Source organism: Natrix helvetica (assembly GCF_964273705.1).
Source record: "Natrix helvetica genome assembly, chromosome: 1".
NCBI classification, from domain to species: Eukaryota; Metazoa; Chordata; class Lepidosauria; order Squamata; family Natricidae; genus Natrix; species Natrix helvetica.
This window is the reverse complement of record NC_138548.1, coordinates 95,511,287-95,530,000: the sequence shown is the minus strand read 5'-3', so window position 1 is coordinate 95,530,000 and position 18,714 is coordinate 95,511,287. Positions and strand designations below refer to the sequence as shown.

Below are 18,714 nucleotides of genomic sequence, written 5' to 3'. Positions count from 1 at the left end.
TTTTTAATTGACAAAATATATTTTTCTTCCTCAGAAGCTTTCGACTTTTTTTACTTTGGGATAATTTAATTCCCAGCTTTCAGTGGATGGTTTGATATCTTCTGATTTATTGAGATGCACATTTTCCGAGTACTAATTTTTTTGTTAAAAATGAAAAATAATGCAAATCTGCTTTTTAGATCAAAGATTTGTTATCTGAAAGGTCTATCAACTTTCAGGCCCAAGATTAGGTTTATTGGGGGTGACTATATCACAGCCAAGAATAGAATAATCCAATTGGGTTTCCTGGACAAGATATAAAATGACTGAAAAGCAATGAAATATTAAATGATTTTTTCTTAAGAGCAGAACAGGGGAAGCTATTAAGCTTATGCCCTGTATAATTAAAATTTTGATCTTTTTCTTTTCTCCTCACTATATTCCATTATATCATTTTTGTACTACTAAGTGAGAGAGCCTGAAATTCTACAGAGATATAACATGTAGAGTGATAAGGAAAGCATAACCTTACAGGTTCTTGATTCATACTGCTTTATTGTTGTTGCTGATTTAGTTTTCATTAGTATTTAGTGCTTGGATTTTATTAAAACATAAATTATGTTCTGGTTCTTTCTAAATCTCTTGATGACCAATTACTTCTGGTCAAGAGATTGCTTTCCTCACCTTGCCAGAAAAGCACTTTATCAAAGGATATTGTTATAGCCTTGTATCATGTCATTGCTCATCACCTTTGACTTACGTTCTTGGTAAAAAATTATCAGTTGGACAAGTTCCTGCATATCACTTACTCATTTGCATCCTGCATTTATATAAGAAAGAATTGATCCTTTGCTTTTTCTGTCTGTCTTTTATATACTGCTTATGCTTGAAGGACATCTGTTAGAATAATAAAAAAACTAAATAGATATTTTTGCCCAGTGGCCACAATTTTATTGACTAACTAGAATTTAAATAGGATGCTTATGACCAAAAGTTTCAAAGAAAGCTGGAACTTAGATAGTAAGAGGAAGTTCTTACATAAATTGCAGTTTAAATGTATAATAATTAGTTTTTTCTTAAGATTTTTGTAACCACAGTTCATCAACAGAATATAGGCCGTTATCCTCAAGTATAGTAAAAAGCATAAGAACTGTATATAATAGTACAGTACACAATTCTGCTTTTATATTTCTGCAAATTAATTAGTGAAATATAATATGTAAAATTCATGAAACGACACATATGAAAATCAGAGTGTTTGAGCAGGCTCAGATTCTTATTAGCAAAAGTATCAGAGTGCCTAGAACATTCACATTTATTTAGGTTTGTTGGAAAATGGATAAACGTAGCATAGAAACATTTTGGTTCTGGGGTATTATTTGGAGATGCTAAGAGTAAATAAAACTTGATTTAAACTTACTCAAATTTGATAGCGTTACTTTCTGAAGGAGTTCTGTAATTGGATTGAAATCATTAAGAATTCCGGGAAAACAAGAATTGTCACACTGTGGATGATTTCCTAAGATGGAGGCACAAGCAGCCCTTATCAGCAATTCAGGGGTCTGACAGATACTGCAGAGCTTGTCTGTTAAGCTGTTTAGATCTTATAGATCAATGCTGTCATCTTCAATTAGGGTGAATTGTTCATAAGTAGCCAATCCAGCTCTTTAAAGATATTTTAATATCTTTATAATAAACTTCCAGGAATACCTGGTAACTGAGAGAGGAGTTGTATTAGGTCAGGTCAGTTTTTGCTTGCACAGGAGGTCAATTATTAATGAAGGTGTCCTTGTAGTGCTTAAAAGGAATATTCACTGAATCCATGAGTAATTGAATGATTATTTGTTTTTGTAAATTGTAAGTTTTGTGTCCTTCTGATAGATAAATTGTACTGTGCGGTGTGTATAGCTTAGTGCCGTCCCTCTAGATTATCTTGAATTGCATGATCCATGTCTGAGTTTTTCGGCTACATTCCCCCTGTTTCCAATATTTACTTCTTTCTAATCATTTACATTTTTTAAAAATAGTTTGCTTCTTGTGTTATATACCCTTTGTTTAATGCTCCTGTTCTTTTTCTTTAGACGTTTAGATGCTAACCATATTACAGTTGTCCCAGAAGACAGTTTTGAGGGCCTAGTTCAACTACGTCACTTGTGGCTGGACGATAATAGTTTGACTGAAGTTCCTGTTATTCCACTCAGCAATCTTCCCTCACTGCAAGCTTTAACTTTGGCTCTCAATAAAATAACTCACATCCCTGATTTTGGATTCAGAAACCTGTCAAGCCTTGTGGTCCTGTAAGTATTTGTATTATGTCATCTCAATGAATACTTAATTAAAGGGACAAATGTATTTAGAACTTCATTACATTTTTACAAAGGAAAAATCCATTCCAAGATGCTTCTGGAAGACAAGATTTACATAATCTTTCCTGTCATACTTGTGACTTTAGGAGAATCATATTATCAAGTTAGTTTCTGTGAAAATCCATTTTAAAAATCGTTTCTGGATTCCTCCATAGATTTTGTCAGAATCGGAAGATTCCTTTTTTCACATCTAAAAACTTTATTCTTAAAAACAAAAAAATGCAGTGTCGATTTCAAAATATAGAGATTTATTTGTTTTTTCTATTACCTTGCTTGACAACCAAAGGGATTTTATACGTTAATAGTTCACTAGTCAGGATAATCTTTCAAGTGTGTTGCATTTTTTGCTATAAATATTAATTTTGGGAAACTGTGACAAGAAATGATTAATGAGGTAATGGATTCTACATCCCCTTTTCTTTTTCAGACATCTTCATAACAATAAAATAAAAACATTGGGACAACATTGTTTTTATGGATTAAACAACCTAGAAACTTTGTGAGTATCCTGACTTTGAGGTTCTGTAACAGAACAAAACATATTACAAAAGACTTAATGCCTTGAAATATTAACATTAGGAATTTAAACTATTTGGTTTAGAAATGAACAGGCTTATAATTAAACATGATTATGCTGTGATTAGCTAGATTTACATACATTTGCAAATATACTTAATGCTTTGTTGTGAAACAGAACTGGTCACAACTTGGTTTGATTTTCTTTTGCACGTTATTTTGTTGCATCAGAGAGATAAAGAAATTATAGACTATCCTAATTAATCTTAATATCTTAAAGGAATCATTACAGTCAGTCACATTGTTGTAAGGTGAAAGGAAATAACATTTTTAACAATAACCCCAGATTGCTGAATGGGGGAAGGTTGAGAAGGGGGACCTGGAATTACTCTGGAGCAAGAAGATCTTTGCTCTTACCAATAAGAACTTGTAATTTGATAGTTGAATGTCAGCAAGAGGGTAAGGCAAGCACTGCAATAATCAGTGGAAGGAGTTAATTCCAGCAATTCCATATCCAGATTCTATATGAGCTAGTTTGGACACCCAGAATAAGTGAAAAATTAACACTATCCTAAGGGAGGTTAAAAGTTTTGAAACAAATGTGTGTCAAGTGTATGTGTGTTTGTGCATTCATGGCATACTAGGAAGCACATTGCAAGCTTAAACCAAGAGGATTTAACCAAACTAATTGTTAATTATTTTTAAATTTTAATTGTTAATTATTTTTTTCATAATATCCCGCATAATGCCATTGTTTATGTTCTTTCAAGGGATTTAAATTATAACAGCATGGTGGAATTTCCAGAAGCAATTAAATCACTTCCAAGCATTAAAGAATTGTGAGTATTACTACCTACTCTTACTTTTTTCCAACAAAAAATGTTTAGTTTTAGGAAAGTTATGTTTTTCTTCTTGATAAACTAAAATAAATTAAGTTTGAATGGAAAGGATCAACTTAAAATAATAAGTGATCTGGCTTTTGGGTCTGTCATATTTAGTATTGTTTAGTTAAGTGCAATATAGGTTATTTTTAAATGAATTATCATGACTATTATAATAACTTTCATTTTCAAAGAGATTCTATTTCCTTATAGCTTTAAAATTGCCTCCTTAGTTTTGAAATATATAATTTTTTACAATAGTTATAGTTATCTTCATCATGTTGTATCAGGTAAGTCTTCTCTATATCTCATTTCAGATCTTTCTTACCAAATTCTTCCATTATGCCTCTAAAATTCAGATTATTTTTACACTGTTGGTTTCTAGTGGCTCTAGTCTGGCTTCCAATTGGTTTCATTCTGTTTGATGAGAGGTTTGGTTAAAGATAATTCTGGATAAATTCAGCTTGAGTTGCCAGACTATAATATCTGTTGTCCATTTTTGCTTGGAAGATACACTTGCATTTCCTGGTGTAATTATTGAAATAACTTATAGAAAAATTATCTTTCAGTACACAGAACTTGCATATAAAGAACTTTTGAAATTGTAGAGAAGAAGCTGTTCCTTCTCACAGAAAATTTGTTTTTACTTTGTTTCCTTTTACACGTTTTGAAAAAATTACTAAGATTTTATATATAATCCCCAAATACTAAACTATTAATCCAACAATTTCAATTTGTTTTTAGGGGATTTCACAGCAATTATATTTCCATGATCCCTGATAATGCATTTATAGGAAATCCGCTTTTAAGAACAATGTAAGTTTTTAATCTAAAAAATAAATTGTGGGGTTTAATGGATTCAAAAATAGATGCATTCATGATAAAGCTTGCCTTTTTTTTTCTTCTTCAGACATCTGTATGATAACCCTTTATCCTTTGTTGGGAACTCAGTCTTTCAAAATTTATCAGATTTGCATTCTTTGTAAGTACTCTTGCAGTTAATTTAAAATGTACTTGTGCTAATTGGTCTTCTAATCCTAAATACATGTGTTCAGTGGAATTACTTCTCGGAATCTTTGATTTAGATTTTGTTTGCATAAATATAGGAGTTACATTTTGAAATAAGTGAATCTGGAGCAATAAGTGTATTGCTTATTATCATTAGGGCAGAAAACTGGTTGTTACAGTGTCCAGTTGTATTAGCTTGTTTAGTAAACAAAGGAAAATATTTTAAAAGAAGAAAGAAACCTTTTAAAGCCTTTGGTTAATGTTGCAATATTGTAAAGAAATGAAAACATTCAACTTCATAATTGTGATAAAAGCAGATCAATAAAATTTGTTATACAAGCTGATAATGGATAGTTTATTGACAATACAGTTTCAGTTGTAAAGTCTTGCAGGAAAGAAATGGTGAAGAGTAGTCCTGTCCAACAATAAAATGACCAATGAAAAATAAATATTAATGCAGAAGATCCACAACAGTATTTCTATATTAAGAAATAATAGCTGATGAAAAGTTTTCTTGCCAGTTTTATGAAGATCTAAGTCAGTGATAGCTAACCTTATCCAGAGTGAGTGGCCAAAGCGTGTGTGCACGCACGCAAATGCACACATGGACACTCAAAGCCCCAAAATGCAATGCATATGTGGCCCCCACGCATGAACCCCGCTCCCATGGGCATGCATGTGGTCCCCACGCATGTTCGCTGCCCCACCCTTTGTAACCCTTGTAATTATGTATTAATTTTTCAATGGTGGTGTTACTGACCATTGTTAATTTTTACAAAAGTAGGGTGAAATATTTTTATTGTTTTTTTCTTCTATTCTTGCTGGGTGGAGGTGTTTAATGTGGCAAAATTGCACGGAAGCTGATGCATTATATTTTGGTATGTTTGCTAAAGCTCATCTTAGTGGTTATACCCTACAGAAACAGAAGATTGCGAGCTTTAATACAAGCAAATGCTTGTAATTCTTACTTATATTGAAATTTGTTTAATTTTGAGTGTCTGTTTTATATTATTGCTCAAGTTAAATGCATCTTCATTTAATTCCAGAACTATTTCAATCTGTTACTTGAACTTCTAAAATAAAAGCTTTATGAGTTGACAATGTGATCATTTTAAGAATCACAATGTTTCTTTTGTAAGTTTTTCTCCATCCCATAAATGTATGAATAGCAGATAAATGTGTATTTTTAATTTTAGTGATAGTCTCATAAAATTTAGTAAGATGTACTTAACAATAAAATGAATGGTTTAGCAATTACATCATACATTCAGTTTTGCAATAGAACTGGTTACAAAACTGACTACAGTATCATCTGCAGGATATTAGTGCATTCTCAGAAATCCAAATTCTGGCAAACATAAATATTTCATATTTTCACCATAGTTCATTATAGTTCAGTACAAACAAAGTTTTTCCCCCCCCATATGGATATATACACATATAACCTCCCTCTATGGCTTAAATTTGGCATTAGTAAATGTTAGTGAGAAAGAAAAAGCCACCTTGGCACAAAACACTGGCAAAAAAATGTTAACAAAATCTTCTGTTCCCATAGGGTTGATTTTTCTGTTGAACAGAGTAGCTGTGATGTATTACATTTCTGTTTTTTTAAGAGTCATTCGTGGAGCCAACATGGTGCAATGGTTTCCTAATTTAACAGGGACAATCAATCTGGAGAGTCTGTAAGTATTTTACTGTCAGATTTCAAAAATGAAATAACTAGTAAAAGCAATCCATCTGCTATGGACCTACATTTTATGGGTCTTATGAGACGTGCCCTTTCTGCCGTCGTGCCCACTTTATAGAACATTCTGCCCCTCAAAATTAGTTTAGCTCCATCCCTTTTGATATCCCAGAAGACCCTCATGACTTGATTATATTATCAGACCTGGAGCTTCCAAGGAATTGGAGACATACTTAGATGGCTCCACTCATTTGATGAGCTCCATTGATGAGCTAGATAATTTTATTCCCTCTTTATCTAGAATTTGTATGTCTTTTATAATGTTTACGGTCACTGTGATTTTTGTAATTTTTATACATATGCAACTTTTATATGTGATTTGACCTATCTGTTATGCATTGTCCAAAGTCGCCTTCAGTGTGGATCTGGACAGCTATATATATTTGATTTATTAAAATCAGAGACAAAAAAATTGGAAGGCTAAGATATATTTATTCTGCCTGTCTTTGCATACACAAAGTACTTTTAAAACGCACACTGTATTTGTAGTCAATGAATAGAGATAAAACAAAGAAAAGCAAGTTTAATATATCTCTTAATATTGGAGATTTATTGTAAAGCAATTTTTGTGCTTGATTGTATTGGCACAAAAATGGGAGTCCAGAATTTCTAAGTATGCTAACAGACTTGCTAGTGTATGTTTCTCCGTTGTTTGTCATGAAAGGAAAAGTAAATAACAACAGCAGGAACTTAATAGTCATGGGTGGCTTAGCATTATATCAAAATCATTGACTCAGGATATTTTAAAGAGGGGTTGCTGTCTATCTTTAACTTAATGATGAGATGCATACAATTAATATCTCCAAGCAAAAGTAACTGGAAAATCCATGCAGGACTGTGTGTCCTGTTCTTTGCTATCAGTGAGTCAGAAATGTTAGCTTACTGTTTGTGTTAACAGGACCAATTTTAAACCTATTGTTCTAAATAAGTGTATTATTATGAAGTGGCTTAAGTGGATACATCAGTACTTCAATGATACCTGGTTAAGCTAGGTTCACATGATTTATAGTATTCTAGAATAGCTGCTACTTTTAAAAATTCTTTTTTCCAGTGTACTTACAGATATTGGTATTTTATTCAACAGAACTTTTACAGGAGCCAAAATAAGTAATATTCCCACTGGTCTATGCCAAGAGCAAAAGATACTTCGGACTTTGTAAGTACATAACTTCTAATTCTAGTCTATTTTTATAAGTAGGGGTCATAGTGTCAGAAAATCAATCTGATGTTTGTAAGTTTGGTAATAGTTTGTTTTTTGGGGTATAAAAACACATCAAAACAAATTTGTGTACAGTTTATTTATTTATTAATTAAAATTATGCAACCCATCTTGCCAAAGTCAATTCTAGGCAGCTTACAAGTTAGTTGACTACTTAAAAAACAAGCAAACCTTAATTAAAGCCAGGTGTGTTACACTTTTTTATTCAGTTCAATATTATAGTGTTAGCTTACAAATTGTAGTTTATAGCAAGTTCTGTCCAAATGACATTAGGTATATTAGGAAACAGCAAATATTTAATTAATGAATAGATGGTAACTTCTAATAAATTATTGTGGTTTATTTCCAAATTTGATTAAAATTATGAGGCTTGCAATTGCTGAATAAAGAGAGCTTTTAAGAAAATAGCTAATCCTGTAATCTTTAATGTGGTACATCAATTTATTATTTATTTTATTCCCACAGAGAATACACTGTTATGAATACTTCTTTACTGCACTAATTTTATGAACTACTGCTGAATTTAAGTACTCTATTTCTGTTCTGTCCTTCTCAATTAAGTTAAATGGAAATAATGTCAGTTTCTTAAGAAAAAAACTAGGAAAAATTGTTATAGCAATATGATAAGAGGATGATTCGCTGACAAAGCTCAAGTAAAAACCGAACAATTTTGTATAAATTAAGATTGCTTTTTTTCTTTCTTTTCTTTTTCCTATCTTTTAAGGGATTTGTCTTACAACAATATAAAAGAACTTCCACATTTTAAAGGTTGCAGTTCCCTAGAAGAAATGTAAGTAAAAACACACTGGATCTAATTTGTTGGTGATTTCTGTTTTGTTTGGTTACCATATTTCAATCAATCAGAATAGAGCTGGAAGGGACCTTGGGGGTTTTCTAGTCAAACCCTGTACTCAAGCAGGAGAACCTATTCCATTTCAGACAAGAGACTGTCAGTGTCTTAATATTTGTTTGGATGAGACTCTGGTTATCCATTAGAATAAAATAGCAAATATAGTGCTCGACCAGACTGCACCAATGCAGCTGCTCCTCCACAGATCCAGTCCAGCTCTTCAGTACACTGAGAAGTTTGGGAAGAAGCATTAGAGGGGATTTGGAAGTTTATCTGTGTCCTCAGGGTCACCTGAAGAATGCAAATAGATGTGGAGCCTTCTTGGAACAGCTGGAAGGACTGTGTTGTAAACTGGAGATAGATGATGTCATATCCCTCCCCCTCTGTTATGGCCTCAATGACTCTCTAAAAGAATTCAAATGACCTGTTGTCTGCAAGGAATATAAATCCTTCAATTCCCCACCATCCAGTCAGAGCTGAAAAAACTGCTTGGATGAGAAGTGAAATGTCTCCAAAAAACAAACAAACAGAAAAAGAAGGAAGTCCAGTTGCCTCTTGAAAAAGCCTCTTTGGGACTACCATAACCTGGATGACTGAGAATATCTATAGACATTACAGAGGATGTCAGGAAGAGGAACTGCCAAGTTTGACAGCACTAACAGCACATATTTGAGCCTGTAAGTGGGAATTTGAATGGCAAAAGGGTAGCCATTCTCATTGTGTCTGCTGAATTCTGACTCTAAGTCAACTTGTTCCCTTTTAAGGAAAGATGATTGCCAAGAAGATCTGAAGAGCAATTATGAAGGATTGTCATAGCATTTGATCAATAGAACTTTACAGAGTCAAAGAGCATCAGACTTCTAACTGGACAGTACCAATGGGGATCTGAAATCAGTCTGAGTCATAAGGAAATCCAATGCAGTTCTAACATCTCTCGAGGTTGATTAAGGCCTCCTGTGAAATGGCAGGAGAATGGATTCAAGCAGTAATCTATACTTCTTTCAGTGAGGGGATATTTCCATTATCTCTGGAATAAGCTGATGTATACACCCTGCTCAAGAATTTATTTTTTTTACCTGATCATTTTGAATAATTCCGGGCCAGATAACCCTGCTCAGAGGCATCTCCCACTTGGACTACAACCTGAGGCTGCCCTTGGAAATCATTCAGAGGGTTCAGCTAGTACAAAGTGTGGCCCACACATTTATGTAGTCTATAAGGATATCATAAGGTATTATATCTCTATACTGAGAAGAACATTTTGCTTTAGGTGTTGCACTGATTCTTGGTTGGCTTCTGATTTGTGATTCAGGGCCTGTAATTCTCAGGACCAGTCTTTTACTGTATCTGGGTGTCCAGTCAGGTTGAATAGTATCAACACTGTCCAAGTCATTTCTATATGACAGCCCATTTGAAGTGGCATTTTTGAATAAATGCTCCCAAACTCTGGTATTGCTTCCCACAGAGATGTAGTTTGTTCCTTCCCTCAGGGATTCAGGAGAGCAATTAAGACCTGGTTATTGTAACAAGTGAGGGGAAAAGTAAGTTGCACTATGATTGTTAATTTGAATTTTGAGAATTTATGTATTCTTGGAGAAGACTTATCAACACAAACGTGACCACATTATTTAATCAAATTGTTTTCTTTGTTCACTTTTGTGTAATTCTGATTGTATATTTGATTTATTTTGTGGATGGTTTGTTTTTGAAGTGCTTATCTTTATTATTAGGGTGGAGGGAGACTTAGTGATTTCTCCTAGGCGCTGCTTGAGTTTAGGAACGAGTTCAGAAGAAATGGAAACAAACCAACAATTAAGGAACTAATGCTACCTAATGCAAAAATAATAAACTGTAAGGCTACACTACACTATACAATACAATACAATACAATAGTAGAGTTGGAAGGGACCTTGGAGGTCTTCTAGTCCAACCCCCTGCCTAGGCAGGAAACCCTATACCGTTTCAGACAAATAGCTATCAAACATCTTCTTAAAGACTTCCAGTGTTGGGGCATTCACAACTTCTGGAGGCAATCTGTTCCACTGATTAATTGTTCTCACTGTCAGGAAATTTCTCCTCAGTTCTAAGTTGCTTCTCTCCTTGAGAGAAGCTAGGAGAGTCCAACTTGATGCTCAAGGACTGGAGCTCCCCAAAAAGCATCCTGTAGGGTGACTGAGTTTTTTAAAACAGAGCCTCTCAGGGAAGCAAGAGGCGTGGCTACACAAACTTTGAACTCAGTCCTTGGGCATCAAGCTGAAGTTAACCCGTGTTTGGACACTCCCGCAGCGCCTAGAGAACAACCCTTTAGGTAAGCCAATGGTCAATTTCTGATTGTTAGCTGCCCAAAGCTTTTAAAATAAAGTAAACTAATAAAAAAGTTTAATTAGTTTATAATTCACAGCAAGTGGTTGTACTTAAATCTGTATTCTTCTTGTGGAAGACAATCTGTTGTAATTAGTATTAGAAACATTACAGTACTGCAAAATTAATTTCTGTTTCCTTCCTGTCTCTGTTAAATTTAATTCTGTCATTTTTAGCCTCTTTCTTTAGCTTCAGCAAGGCCTCAAAGATGTTCCTGAGTTGTAGAAATACAGGATATTTTATATATTTCTTACTTCTGGTTGTCATTATTCACTTCATGTTTTGCTTTGTTTGAGTCTCTTCTCTTTGGAGAGTTACTTCCTCTGTCAGTTCCTGATATAGCACATTCTTTCTGTGATCTAATGATTGTTCATATTCTCTTAGGAGATGAAGTATTAACCTCTCAGTGCTCCAGTCTTTGTTTTTAGACACTGCTACAAGCTTATACTGGATGCAAATGTATGCCAAGTTGTTTTCAGACAGGAACAGAAATTTGCCAAAAGCACTGCAGGTCATGACTCAGAATCATTTCCATTCATTTTCAGTTATGTTACAAAACCATCAGATAAAAGGATTTTATTTCTTCTTCCTTTCTCAAAGATATTCTTTTGATTTTTCACACTATTTTATAAGCAATAATTAGTGTTAAGTCACATGTTAAATGGGACTCTATTTCATCAGAATATAATGAAGCATCAGATGTATAGCTTTTTTTGATGAAAATATTCCTACATAACTAATTACTGCATTTCAGATATTTGCAGCATAATCAAATTGAGGAAATTGAAGAAGATACCTTCCAGGGACTAACATCTTTGCATACTCTGTAAGTATACTTTCTCTTTACAAATGTCTTTAAGTTCAGAGAAGTTTGAAAGTGAATTGTTGCATTCAGTTTTGAAAGACAAGCTGGTTATCCAAAGCAAAACAAAAATCAGTGCTATGTTTATTGGCTTTCTATCTTAGACTTGGGGTAGTTTCAGTGATGCCAGTCAAAATTTATTATATACAATACAATACAATAGCAGAGTTGGAAGGGACCTTGGAGGTCTAGTCCAACCCCCTGCCCTCCCCCTTTTCCTTTTTAATATTTTAAATATGTAAGTGTACATGTGAATTTGAATGAAGAAAAAAAGATGAAGGGAGTAATAGAAAAAAAATCAGATTAGATACTGTCACCTGGATCTACCAAATTTTGTAAATAAGACAGAACAGTAATAAATCATCATTCGGAATCAATCTAAATCCAAACCACTTCTCATGACTATGTATTTAATCTGTCTAAATGCAGCCTCCTCCTTACACATTTTGCTCATTTAAAAGTTTTACCAAATTGATAGTAAGTAAAATGTAAAATGTTTTCTTGGACAAGTCGAATCCTAAAGATATATCTTGTGTAGCATATGAGTCCTGATGTTCCAAGATATGGTTTTCTGCAAAGTAAATCAAATATACATAAACCTATTTGACTTCTGATGGGATTAGTAAATAATCAATTGTTTTTGACAAAGATTTAAATGAAAATGATTCTTAATGCATTTGAATTACAGATTCTTTCACTGAGTGGCTACAGAGAATCGCAGCTTTTAGTGCAGGTTTATAGCAGAAGAGTTGACAGTGATAGGCTTTAAGAAATTAATAATACACACATACACACACACACTTGGTAATCAGCTCTTCAATATCAATTCCCATAAAGTAGTGTAGGCTGAAATAGCATGCAGATATTATAGGGAAATTGTTCCATTAAACTGATAGCATATAGCTAAATCCAATGATGGGAAGCAACTGGTTAAATTAACTTGTCATACAAAATAGAATTTAAATACAAAGATAAACCATTTTTTTACATTAGTTTCCATTCTGGTGTCCATAAAGGCATTTTCATATATGGAGTAGAGTCTTGTGACCTTTCCTAGCAACAAAGCAGGTGTTCATGTCCCAGGTTTCAAGATGTAATTGCATTCTGATTTAGGTAAGCTGGTGCCCTAGAGAACAGAGAACCAACAGAATATTACAATTTCATACTGTGTGGAGCTTAGACCTTTATCGTCCCCAAACTGTAAAGCTTTCCATTGAATTAAGTGTTTTTAAAAGAATTGGATAAAGAAAATTGTCAAGATGACATTGTAAAATACAGATAAACTCAAGTTATTTATTTGTTAGAAACTTAGTGTGACCTAAAACATAATGTAATCACTGAACTGCAAGCAATGACCATTTGAAAGTGTCAGTGTAAATCACTAACACAATAGTTCTTTTTGAAATTGCAGTGATCTCAGCAGAAACGTGATCCACCGGGTTAACAAGGAAGCATTTACTACGCTTGGTGCTATTACCAACCTGTAAGTAGGGCGTTTAGCATAGTGCACATTTCCAATCTTAAAATATTATAACTTCTCAGAAAATTCTCTTTTACACAGTGTGTTAAAACCGTTCATCCTGTATTTAAAAAGAAACAAAAATAATATGAAAGAGTACCTCATCACATACTTTATTGCACGTTAATGAAAAAGTCTGTGGAAACCTAGATTGATATTGATTTTCTTTCAAATCCCCATTTTCTGATCTCATGCAATGGGAATCTGGATCTCTTGGGGCCTTTCAGTACCATCAATCACGGTATCTGAACAGGATGTGGGGAATGGTAGAGAAAGGCACTGTTTTCCAGTGTTTTTTTTCCTTTCTCCACAACTAGTAGCACTTTGTGTTGGAGGTGGAAAGAGAGGTCCAACCCATGGCATTTACCATGTGGGATACCTCAGAGCACAGATCTTTCAACACTCCTTGTTGGGTGAGGTTATCTGATGGCAAAAGGTGTGATGTCATCAATATACTATTTGTACATCTCCATCCCTGGCCAGGAACGAGATGCCTTTTAGAAGTTCCCCAATGCTGGATTCTGTGATGGTCTGGGTGGTAAGGAACATGTTAAGTACCAATTGAACTCATTCCTGAACCAGAAGATCTTGCTCACAGTGATTCATGCCTTGGCACTTCCCAATTGGACTATTGCAGCAATCTTTACGTAGGACTTCATGTTACAACAAGGCTGCCAAATTGCAGCAACTTATGCAGAATTAGGCACCTCTTAGTTTGCCATGTTACACCATTGCTGTTCAAGCTGCATTGGCTACCATTTTCTTTCCAGGTGTAATTCAAGGTGCTGGTTATCACCTTTACAGCTGTACATGACACAGACCAGGTTATTATAGAATCACCTTTCCTTGAAGTTATTTGCCTATTCCAGATACACTGTGCATGTTCCAGGTCCCTCCTCTTAAATATTGGCATCTCCTGGGGCCTAGGAAGTGTGCTTTTTCAATAGGTTCCCCCAGAGAATTTTCAGAGCTATCCAGCATATGGATGGATCTGGATATGGGACAACAAGTTATAAGTTTTCTAATGGAGAATTTTAATGGAGTTTTTTTCTAATAAAGAATTTTAATCAGCTCATACACAATAGATGTTTCCAATTTCTCTAAATTATATCATATGCTCTTACAGTTTTTCATACTCCTTCCATCCCCACTTAACGACTAGTTATACTTTGTCAAGGTGGGAAAAGCTGCTGTGTTGTCAGAAATGACAACCCTTGTAAGCATGGGAAAGCAAAAGAGACTGGTAAATATCATCTGGCTTTGCCTGTTGGATAAGATGCTTGTCAGACAAAATAAATGTATTCATTTTAATGGCAACAGGAAATCTAAAGTCAGTGAAATACAGTAAAAGAGATTGGGTCCCCATTCATTCTTAGCCATGAAACTCACTAGATAATCTTGTACTAGGCTTCATCTCTCAGCTAATTTTTTTTTTGCTTTTGTTAAGCATATGCCTTTGTTTCTGGAGGGCTACAAACAGTGTAAACAAAAAATTAGATTGCAGCTTTTTAGTAGAATCTTCTTATTGTAGAATTACTTGCTATTTCTTCTGTTTTTGTTTTTCAAATTCAAGTATTTAGTATTTTGGTTTCCCCTCATGCTTTTTTTTCTTGCCATCCCTTTAGTGACTTAAGTTTCAATACGTTGACTTCATTTCCAACTGGAGGTCTGAGTAGATTAAAGCAATTTAAGCTGATAGGCAATATTGAACTGAAAGAAACATTATCACCAAAGGACTTCACGAAACTCAGGTAAATCAATAATTAAGTTGGTACCCTCATATTTTAACTATACAGTTTTTCTGTTCAGATTACAGTTGCTTTCTCCAAAGTGTGACAGTTCAGTTAAGACAGCCTTGTATCTTAGCAAGCACTCTTCCTACATTTTTAATGTGCAGAAGAAAGGTGTACAAGCAAATTAATGGAACTACCACCCTGGAAACTGTGACTTAACATAAACTGACACCCTGGAAACTGTGAGTCTAACAACACGGGGCCCACCTATGCTCTCCACATCTTGCTAGAGCTCCTATAGCATCCTAAAATCATGCTGTTGAAATTTGGAAGTAAGAAATGGGCAAATTTGGATAGCACAAATTTGGGCTAATTTTTTTTTGAAAAAATAAGATGATGGTAGAAATGCAAGCGATCTAGCTGATATAATGCTCTAATTTCCTGATTTCTCTAAATTGTCTGTGTTGTGTCCTCTTGCAGTCTTTCATACTCCTTCCATCCCCATTTAATTACTGCTGTATTTAGCTGACTGGCTGCATGGGACAGTTGTACTTTGTCAGGTTGGTAATAACTGCTGTGTAGTCAGAAATGGGTTATAATTGGGTTTCATGTTGGAAATATTGAAATAATATTTATCAGTTTTAACCTCTAAATATAAAGGGAGTAAGCAAGAATCCGTAAAAGAAAAATTCTCAGCATACTGTTAGGGAAGTTTGTAATCTGTATTCATAGAACAAGTAATACTCTAAGCTGGGTTCTGGCTGATAAATAGATAGTAGCACCTGACACTATAAAATATTGGCATCAGTATACTGTAGTGAGTAGACGTGCATATTGACTTTGGTACAGTTAAGCTTTTGTTCTGTGTGTTCATCATAAGGAAAATGGAGGGAAAAGTACATTTCCCATTTGATATGTAGAATAGGAATGTTAATAAGTACAGTGTCTGGGTGTAAGAGATCCCAACTGTTAGGATTCTTTAGCTTTTGAGCAGATGTTCATTATTTTAGAGCAGCAAGTAATGTATTTTAATCATACTTTAATTAATCTTTTCCTTATCTTTTTCCCTCTCATTTCTTACCCGGGTAAAAAAGAGTAGTGAATCATTGTAAATCTTTTAACACTGACATTGTCAGCATAATTATTGGATGGAATGCGTTTGCCCAAAGTATTATACTTTTAAAAGAGCAACAACATCCATTGTTTCTGCTCAGTCTACAATGGCAAGAAAATAGTATGACAAGTATGCACAAGTATACTATACCAAATACACAAACATTCGCAGAAGTTAACTTGAATTGAGTTATTTCCTTGTTAAAAGCTAGTTTAGAAGAAATAAAGGGCAAGGCTCTGTTGTTTGTTAATAACTTTTGACACTCCTCCAAGGTACACAAAACCCAGAAACACATAAGTTAATACTTTTATTATAAGGTTATAGTAACAGAACCTTGCAAGTCTGAATGTACTTCCCCCTTTCCTCTTTTTATATCTTCAGGAGATCTAGGGAAGGTCATGTCTGAAACACTTTCTCAAATTACATTCGTGTCCCAGATTTCTTTTATCTGACTGATGTCTTGGTTGTGGCTTTTCTTCTTATTCCTTACACATCTCCTATGGAAACATCATTTTGAATATTCCTAGCAGGGCAGATGTATTCCTGCTACTTGGAAATTGGTTGATGGGGAGAGAGGGGAGAGAGGGAGAGGGAGAGGGAGAGGGAGAGGGAGAGGGAGAGAGAGAGAGAGAGAGAGAGAGAGAGAGAGAGAGAGGCTGATCTAGTATCCTATTTCTGTTAGCAGTGATAACTTTTTACTATTCTAATGGTGGTATTTTTCATTTGTTATATGTTTAAGGTTAATTGGAGTTACTAGTTTTTTTAATAACCAAAAGCAACGTGACAGAATATAATTAAAAATAATATAAACCATGGATCTGACCGATTCTGAATGCATAAATAGTTCTGGCATTCCTTGAATTGAGTTAAGAGAGAGACACAGTGCAGGAAACCCAGACTTGCAGCATGTAGAATTTCATGTAACCTGAGAGAACAATGAGGATGACAGGTGTGGGCTTAGTGCTGTGCTTTCCTGGGAATTCACTTACGCATGGGTGTTGCTCTCCAGCCAACTTGATGAATGTTCGTTTCAGTGTGCACAGGTAACAACATGATTTCACAAAACATCTTGCTTCCCTAAAGATAACAACACTTTAACATAATGTTGGATTACATTCAGATGCGTTTTTCTTAATTTTCAGCATGCATCAGTCTAGTCTGTATCCTTTTTCTCTAAATAAAGTCAAGCTTTAGAAAATCTCAACATTGATTTTAACCTGTTTTCTCAGAATATATTTTTGAAAAAAAGATCTGTTTAAAAAAAAATGCTGCTGCTTAAAGAGGGGAGGGAAGAAAAGCTTGTCAATTCTCCCGTTGAATACCAAACAGGACATAAATGATCTGGTCTGGAATGAAAAGATGGTATGTGTGACAGACACCTGGTTGGGTGAGCTGGATGGTATCATCTAATTTCAGATGGTTTCTGTGATCTGAAGTAGAGCTATTAAGTGGGCCTCAGGGAGGAAAGAGATCCCATCATTGTAAAGGATTCCCATTCCATCCTCATGACAAAGCCTAAAATGATACAGGCTAAGGGTTCAGAGTGTGTGTATCTAGAGCAGAGTGAGAAAATTAAGACAGGAATCCTGATGGCACCCTAGATATCCTGCTGCTCAGGAACTTTACTAATTGAACTAATAGTACTAGTCTTAGAGTGTTGAGTCTTATATTAATGCTTGAGTCTTATCTTACTGCTTGAGATTTTCAAGCTCTAATTCATGGTCATTGTGACTTTCTTTAGCTTATCTCAGGTAATCTTTACCTCCACTTCTCGATCAGGAAACACTTTGGACTAGATGTTCTGTACTGAGGAAAGTATTCCATGAGTGGAAGAACCTGTAGCTACTCCCTTGTCATGAAACCTTTTATCATGGATGGATCAGTTAATAAAGGCCCATCAGTTATGGCTTTTGGATCCTTCCAGAATTTGCTTGTTATTCCATCTTTCAGTTGAGGCCTTTGGTATGGCGGACTGGAATGACCAACTAAAGCCATTGACTAATTGATTCCTGAACATGTTTTGACTCTTGATCAAAACAGCTGATCTCCTTAGTTTAGTGAAAAATTGAGTGATGAAGCAGTCACACCAATGGCTAGACTGTCAGTGGCAGAAATCTAAAAGCAAATGTGACCATATCATGTTTTAGAAGGCTACACCAGGGAGAAAATATTTCCCTTTGCTACCACTGAATTGTGGGAAGTCGCCCAAGGAAGCTCTTCTGCTAGTATGGCTGCTGATGTAACTTCAGATAGTTCTGGGAAGGTCTGTTAGAGTCTGTGATAGCAAATTGTGAAAGCCTTGTGTTTTTGTTTTCTCTCAGAAAGTTATTCAGATATATCAGCAGTTTGGCAATGACTAATGGAGGCACAAGGTCAGGATTGTCTCTGGGTGCGCTAGCGTGATTGTGAACAGCCCCTATTTTTTATCAGTGATGGATTTACCAATTACATTTCTGGCCCAGCCAGTATTACCATCAATGACTTTCCTGAGAAGTTACTTAAATGTACTGTAAATGGGAATGTCCTCAAAGCAACCTCAAGAAATGTAGCAGGTTTAGAATG

At 34.7% G+C, this 18,714-nt stretch overlaps 1 protein-coding gene across 1 annotated transcript in view; it reads left to right on the top strand.

Moving 5' to 3' along the window:
- LGR4 (leucine rich repeat containing G protein-coupled receptor 4) overlaps positions 1-18,714 on the top strand; it is a 74,524-nt gene that overhangs the window by 48,990 nt on the left and 6,820 nt on the right. The window contains exons 5-15 of the mRNA XM_081934119.1: positions 2,061-2,276; positions 2,773-2,844; positions 3,632-3,700; positions 4,487-4,558; positions 4,653-4,724; positions 6,364-6,432; positions 7,579-7,650; positions 8,438-8,503; positions 11,679-11,750; positions 13,198-13,269; positions 14,931-15,056. Of these exons, the coding sequence (XP_081790245.1) occupies positions 2,061-2,276; positions 2,773-2,844; positions 3,632-3,700; positions 4,487-4,558; positions 4,653-4,724; positions 6,364-6,432; positions 7,579-7,650; positions 8,438-8,503; positions 11,679-11,750; positions 13,198-13,269; positions 14,931-15,056 (978 nt within the window). The remainder of the gene's footprint in view (positions 1-2,060; positions 2,277-2,772; positions 2,845-3,631; positions 3,701-4,486; positions 4,559-4,652; positions 4,725-6,363; positions 6,433-7,578; positions 7,651-8,437; positions 8,504-11,678; positions 11,751-13,197; positions 13,270-14,930; positions 15,057-18,714) is intronic.